Source organism: Rutidosis leptorrhynchoides, chromosome 2 (assembly GCF_046630445.1).
Source record: "Rutidosis leptorrhynchoides isolate AG116_Rl617_1_P2 chromosome 2, CSIRO_AGI_Rlap_v1, whole genome shotgun sequence".
NCBI lineage: Eukaryota > Viridiplantae > Streptophyta > Magnoliopsida > Asterales > Asteraceae > Rutidosis > Rutidosis leptorrhynchoides.
In genome coordinates this window covers 538,274,397-538,282,231 of record NC_092334.1, presented here as the reverse complement: position 1 = coordinate 538,282,231, position 7,835 = coordinate 538,274,397, and the positions used below count along the sequence as shown (strand labels likewise).

Here is a 7,835-nt window from a genome sequence, read left to right as displayed (position 1 = left end):
TTATATTTATTTTCACTATACTACGTATTTGTTTTCATCGCATATTAGGAAATATTATAACTTCTTTTTAACATCCAACGGATATCCATTAACCCGCATAATCCAGTGAATATGGATATGGATGGATGAGCTGAAATTAAACGGATATGGATATGGATATGGATATGGATGAACATGAACTAAATGGATATGGATATGAATACGGCATCACCCGATCTATATCCGATCCATTGCCATCCCTATTAGCCGACAGTTAGAGATGAAAATGAATATATAACCTATATCGAGACATTTGAAAAAGTATATACCCAATTTTTAACTTTAAACCTTACACAATCTGCAAATTCACCCGTTCGAGCACATCAAAAGCTATGACCCGAACTTGAACTCGAACCCAAACTGAAACCCAAATAAACCTCTATCCCTTCATACTCCCTGCATAAACCCTCATCAAAAACCCTAATTCATTTTTTACCCAAACCAAAATGTCTCTTTCAAAACCCTTATTCGTCAACCACCTTAAATTACTCATCAAATCCTACCACCACCACCAGCCGCTCCGGCCAGCCATCGTGTCCCTCCGGCACCTCTCATTCGCCACACCAGAAGACGCCGCCGCGGAACGTCGTCGCCGTTTACGCCGTCTCCGTATCGAACCACCACTAAACGCCTTCCGTTCCAACACTCAATCACAACCTCGTTCTTCACCAAACTCTAACCCTAACCCTAACGCCCCAAAAATCCCCGAACACGTCTCCGTTCTCACCGGCAACCGTCTCATTCTCCATAATCGAATTTTAAAATTAATTCGTGAGAATGATTTACAAGAAGCTGTGCTATTAACACGTCACTCTGTTTATTCAAACTGTAAACCGACTATTTTCACATGTAACGCTGTTATGACGGCGTGTCTACGACAATTAAAATACGCCGAGCTTCTAAGCCTTCATCGGTTTATCACGCAAGCTGCGATCGCTGCAAATGTAGTTACTTATAATCTCGTGATCAATACTTATATGGATTGCAGGAAAACAGATACTGCAATGGAACATTATAAGCAGATGATTGAAAATGCGCCTTTTGAGCCTAATACGACGACGTATAGGATTATTATAAAAGGGCTTGTTGATAATGGTAAATTGGAGAAAGGTATGGAAATAAAAGATGAGATGTTATCGAAAGATTTCGAAGCTGATCCGCTAGTTTATAGTTATTTGATGTCTGGTAAAGCAAAGGTGGGGGATCATAATGGCGTTTTCGAGCTGTATGATGAATTGAAGCAGAAATTAGGGGGTTTTGTAGAAGATGGTGTTGTTTATGGGAGTGTTATGAAAGGGTATTTTTTGAAGGATATGGAGAAAGAAGCTATGGAATGTTATGAGGAGGTTATGGGGGATGAATCGAAGGTTAAAATGAGTGCTTTTGCTTTTAATTCGATACTGGATGCGTTGTTTAAAAATGGGAAATTTGATGATGCACTGAAGCTGTTTGATAAAATGCTTGAACAACATAACCCACCTAGAGTGTTGGCGTTGAACTTAGGGAGTTATAATGTGATGGTGGATGGGTATTGTGCTGAGAAGAGGTTTGAGGATGCGATTAACGTGTTTAATAGTATGGGTGAAAAGAGGTGCTCTCCTGATACGCTTTCGTATAATAATTTGATTGAACAGTTGTGTGAGAATGGGTTGTTGGGTAAAGCGGAGGAGCTTTATAGTGGAATGAGTGAGAAAGGGGTGAGTCCGGATGAACATACGTTTGTTGTGTTGATGGATACTTGTTTTAAGGAAAACCGTCCTGATGATGCTGCTGTGTATTATAAGACGATGATTGAAGCGAAACTGGGGCCGAATTTGGGAGTTTATAATCGGTTAATGGATGGGTTGGTTAAAGTTGGGAAGGTTGATGAAGCAAAAGCGTTTTTTGATATGATGGTACCAAAGCTGAGAATGGATGATGATAGTTATAAGTTTATTATGAAAGCTTTGTTTGATATTAACAAACATAATGAAGTTCTTGAAATTATTGGTAAAATGTTGAGGGAGGATCCTTTGGATATTTCGGATGAGTTGCGGGAGTTTGTTAGGGAGGAGTTGAGGAAAGAAGATAGGGAGGACGATTTGGTCAATTTAATTGCGGATGTTGAAAGAGAAAAAGCCGAGGCTGCTGCAAAAGCAGCTGAGGAAGCGGAGAGAGCAAAAGCTAGTGCACGAGCTGCCGTTTCTTCTTTGTTGCCGTCTAAGTTGCTTGGTAATAAGGTTGATGCAGAGAACGAGAACGAGTCTGGTGGTGAGGTTGTTGAGGAAATGGCAGATGGTGATGGTGATGGTGATGTGAAGGTGGAAGAGGGTGAGGCTGCTAGTGAGCAGGTTAATGCATAAATATGTTTATGTTGGTCTTTATTAATTATGAAATTTAAATATGTTTTGGACAAATGATGATATGCTACTTTAGTTAGTGATATGATGTTATTAGATCAAATAAAAAAAATTATACTATGTTTATTGAAATATACTGATGGGGGTATTTGGATACTTGATTTTGAGTAGATAATCATCTGTAATAATACATACTCGAATAGATAGATTTGGATCTGTTAGTGTTTTAATACACCAACAAGTTTATGGGTAACATGTAAATGTTACAAGTCTACATATATTGGTGCATACGCTACATATATTGGTGCATACGTTTGATATAAAATCACAATTGGTGCAATTATATTCCTCAAAGGTTATTTTTTTAACCCAAACACGGTGCAATGTTTTGGTACATGTGTTGGATAGCCCTATGTAACCAAAATGACATCTTTTGTGAAAAGAGTTAGATGCATCAGCATGTTAGAGACAGGGTATGTAAACAGATAATCCGGATATTTCTAGAATCGTGAAACACTTTCCTAATTGAATATTCCGACCCTCCTTGTCTCGGGTTACACGAAATTTCAATTGGGATAAGACTAGAAATGCAAATCGTTTCCAGACAAGAAGAATGCGATTTATGTGTATAGATTTTTGTGTTCGTTCTGTATGAAATTGAATAAGAATGAAAGCAGTTTTTCCAAAACTGATTATATAAAACAGTTTAGGCGGTTAACAAATGAATGGTTATGACGGTTGAAAAAGGAGCGGGAAAAACGTTTTATTTAAACGTTTCATTAAAACGTATCACTCAAAACGTTTTTGTTTCGGGGCGCTGCCCCGAGCCCCGCGAGGGGCGCTGCCCCCTCGACCCCTGCCCGCTCACCTGGGAACGGGGCCCCAGCCAGGGGCTCTGCCCCTTGGACCCCGCCAGGGGCGCTGCCCCTTGGACCCCGCAAGGGGGCGCAGCCCCCTTGACCCCCGCCATTACCGTGCGCCAGTGTCTAGTTCACTCTTATAGGCGTGCACTCCGCACTCACCGAACCCATGTTAAGTATCACTAGTCAACTCCTGCTTTCTAATAAATCACAATCAGCTAAAATGTTAGTTGGATGACACTAAAATCACCAACAATTCCCCCTCATTTTAGTGTAATCCTTGATTTACTAAATGACCTCAATAAACAGACAAACCAATGCATAAATGAAAATGTTTCAGAAATTAAATTTTCATCTTAGTATATTACATCATCCAGAATTCGAGAATCGGGGTGTTTCAGAAATTAAACCCTTCAACCCATATGAAAACGAGAGAGTAATACACACATCAGTTTCTTACACTAATCTAATACACACTTGACACTTTTATAAGCCATGTGTCCCTATCCTTCAGTGAACATATCGGTAGCTAAGTCCAAAGCTCCCTTGAAGCGGCAAAACTTCATGCTCACATAGGTAGTTCTTCTACATCTTGCACCTGCATATGCAATTTTTCAAAAGAACTATTAAGAAGATAAACTTCAACCTACCTCAACTTGCAGTCTAAACACATACCTTGGGATCAGTATAATTATGTGTTTCAATCTTCAGAAAGTAAGCTTTCCACATTGAAATTCAGTTTCTAGCGTTTTACTAGAAGGGAATTGGGTGTCTTACTTTGGAAGATTTCGGTGGACTTCAATCCCACTCCAATAGCCGACTTGTGCACTAAGTCTCGGGCTAATGCTTTGGTTAGATGATCCGCTAAGTTTTCTTGAGATCTCACAAAATCCACGGATATCACACCATTCATGATCAACTCACGAATCATACCATGTCTAAGACCTAAGTGTCGCGACTTTCCATTGTACATATGACTATATGCCTTAGACACGGTAGACGAACTGTCACAATGGACTGAGATAGGAGATATCGGCTTAGGCCACAAAGGAATCTCATAAATCAGATTTCTCAACCACTCAGCCTCTTTACCAGCTGCTGCCAAAGCAACAAATTCTGACTCCATAGTCGAATTTGTAATGCACGTTTGCTTCTTCGAAGCCCACGATATAGCACCTCCTCCAAGTAGGAATACCCAACCTGTCGTAGATGAATGATCTTCGACGTTGGTAATCCAACTTGCATCCGAATAACCTTCTATAACCGAAGGAAATCCTGAATAAGTAATACCATAATCCATGGTACCTCGCAAATACTTGAATACTCTAATTATAGCATGCCAATGAAGAGTAGTGGGATTACTAGTAAATCTACTCAACTTTCCCACGGCATAAGCAATATCGGGTCGTGTGCTAGTCATAGCATACATTAAACATCCAATAGCTCGAGAGTATTCAAGTGGTGACACAGCCTTGCCCTCATTGGGCACTAACTTCACACTCGGATCAACGGGAGTATTAACAGGTGAACAGTTATCAACTTCAAACCTTTTAAGTATCTTCTCAATATAATGAGATTGCGTAATCGAGATACTCCTCTCACCACGCTTGATCCTTATTCCAAGAATCACATCAGCTACTCCCATATCTTTCATGGCAAACTGTGATGACAAAAACTTCTTTGTTCGATCAACTTGATCTTGGTCAGTACCAAAGATCAACATGTCATCAACATACAAGCAAATGATCACACCTTTTCCAGATGGATCAAATTTGCTATATACACATTTGTCAGATTGGTTTAGTTGAAAACCATTGGACAATACCACATCATCAAACTTTTGATGCCACTGCTTCGGGGCTTGTTTCAGCCCATACAATGATTTAATCAACTTGCACACTTTATTCTCTTGCCCGGGAATAACAAATCCTTCCGGTTGCTTCATATACACTTCCTCCTCCAAATCACCATTTAAGAATGCTGTTTTGACATCCATTTGATGGATCACTAGGTCATGAATCGCAGCAAGTGATATCAGTAACCTAATAGTAGTGATACGAGCAACCGGAGCATAGGTATCAAAATAATCAATAATATTTTCGGTTTAGTATCGAAGTTCGATACCAAATCCTCTAATTGATAAAATAATATTAGCGCGTTTTAAAAATTTTCGATTGTGCCCGGTTGCAAGACCACCCTGCGATCGCAAGGTCACCTAGTAATTTGCTAGGGCATTTTGACATTTTTTTTTATTACTTTTAACGACAAATCGTTATAGTTCGTTGGTAAATTGGCTTTTTGGTCGATATATGTTTAAAACGGTGATTCTGAATTATATTCTGTATTTAATTATATTTAAATCTAAGAAATTACAACAAAATAAAGTTATAGGATAATTGTTTCGCCCCCTCGATAAAATGTTTCAAGTTCCGCCACTGTCAACACGTCTGCCACATCATCACAAAGCACCTCCACGTCATCTCCTAACACGTCACTTTTGTCCATCACCATTGAAGATGGTCTAATTATATATAAAAGGGTTTGTATGAGTGTATAAGAATATGGTTATCAAAACAAACTTATATTTACACGAACAGTATTTTAAATTTTAATAGCAACCATTGAGATTTTTGTTACCATAATGGCATAATTAATAAGGGCATGTTATAATATATAAATATATATATATAAATGGATAGTCAATTATTGATACACAAAAGTAATATTATTGTATTACCTAAACTTGTGATATTTTTGCTATAAATAGCCATGAATGCAAGCATTAAACTTGCACCATTTCTCACATTTACAAAGTGTTTCTTTTTTTCTCTCCATTATCATCTTTGTTCTTACACTTCATTATTAGTATTCTTAATCAAGAATCAAATCACTAAAGGTAGTTATAAGCCTACTGAATTATAACATCAAGAATCAAACCACTAAAGGTAGTTATAAGCCTACTGAATTATAACACGTTATCAGCACGATAATCTTAATACTAATTATGGTTGGCTCTGCCACCTAAATGATATATGATCGGTTATACTACCTAAATAATATATGGTCGACACTGTCGTCTAATTATCATTTATGTTACTAACATTTATATTTCAATTATCTAACATTTATATGGCCGACACTGTCGCCTAATTATCATTTATGTTACTAACATTTATATTTCTATTATCTAACATTTATATGGCCGACACTGTCGCCTAATTATCATTTATGTTTACTAGTATTTATATTTATGTTATATAACATTTATTAATGATTGCTTACATATGGTCGACACTGTCACCTACTTATCATTTATGTTATATTAAATTTATGTTTAATGTTTATATACTCATGAATATAAAGTGACTATAATTTATCATGTTGTTTGTTTTAATAGAAAATGTTGAATCTGGAAAAGCTTAAATTTACTCCTTTAGAATCAACTGGAAACAACTACATGCCATGGGTTATAAAAGTAAAAATGCATCTTAAATTAATGGGCATTCTTGAAGCCATAAATGAAAACAACACTTGTTCTGAAAAAGAACAAGCAACGGCATGTTGCTTTATTCATCAACATATTGATGAATGCTTACAAAATAATTATGTGACTGTAGAAGATCCTCATGTTTTATGGAAAGGTCTCAAAAGCAGATTCAATAATCAAAGAGAAATTTTACTTCCAGCTGCTATGGAACAATGGAGAACATTAAGGTTCCAAGACTTTAAGAAAGTAAATGAATATAGCTCAGCTCTGTATAATACATGTTCACAACTTAAATTCTGTGGACATGAAATAAGTGATGCAGACATGATGGAGAAAACTTTCTCCACAATGAATGCTGCAAACATCACAGTGCAAAGAAATTTGAGAATGCTAAAGTTCAAAACATATCCTGAACTTAATTCATATCTCTTAGTTGCAGAGCAAAATGATGAGCTATTAATGAAAAATCAACAATCCCGTCCTACTGGTACATTTGCAATCCCTGAAGCAAATACTGCAAATAATTATAAACAGGGACAAGGACGCGGGCAAGGTCGTGGTTATAATAACCATCACCATCATCATGCCAAAAGCCATAACTATGGTAGAAACCATCCTTATGGTAATGGTAATGGGCGAGGACGTGGTCGTGGTGGTCAAAGAAATAATAATCCACGAAAATATAAATATCAACCACAAAACAAGCCCACTAAATAAGATGTTGAAGAAAATTCTTCTAAAAATTCTGAAGAATCTTGCTACAGATGTGGTAGAATGGGCCACTGGGCTAATACTTGCCGAACATCTAAACATCTTGTTAAGATGTATCAGGATTCGCTGAAAGATAAAGAAAAGGAAGTAAACTTTGTGGATAACGTCGATCCAACAGTCACTGAGAAACCATCTGATTTATATGAAGATTTCTTGAATGTTTAAGTTGTGTGTTTTTCAAAAAATAAACGATTTAATATCGTCTGTCTTTGTCATTATGTTTGCTAAATGTTTCAGTACTATCTATTTGCATGTAAAATATTGTGTAATATTAATGTACTCACTATTTATTTCTTATATATGAAGTTCAATATGAATTTTGCTGGAATACAACATCAA

General features: G+C 37.0%; 1 protein-coding gene across 1 annotated transcript; it reads left to right on the top strand.

Moving 5' to 3' along the window:
- The first annotated feature begins 415 nt into the window (after positions 1 to 415).
- LOC139889631 (pentatricopeptide repeat-containing protein At3g49240, mitochondrial-like) lies at positions 416 to 2,381 on the top strand. Its single transcript, XM_071872572.1, has one exon. The coding sequence runs from the start codon at positions 486 to 488 to the stop codon at positions 2,379 to 2,381; it is 1,896 nt and encodes a 631-aa protein (XP_071728673.1). The 5' UTR covers positions 416 to 485.
- The last annotated feature ends 5,454 nt before the right edge of the window (positions 2,382 to 7,835 follow it).

Excerpts from the sequence above, each read along its gene's own strand:
- LOC139889631 (XM_071872572.1), top strand. The coding sequence starts at position 486 with ATGTCTCTTTCAAAACCCTTATTCGTCAACCACCTTAAATTACTCATC.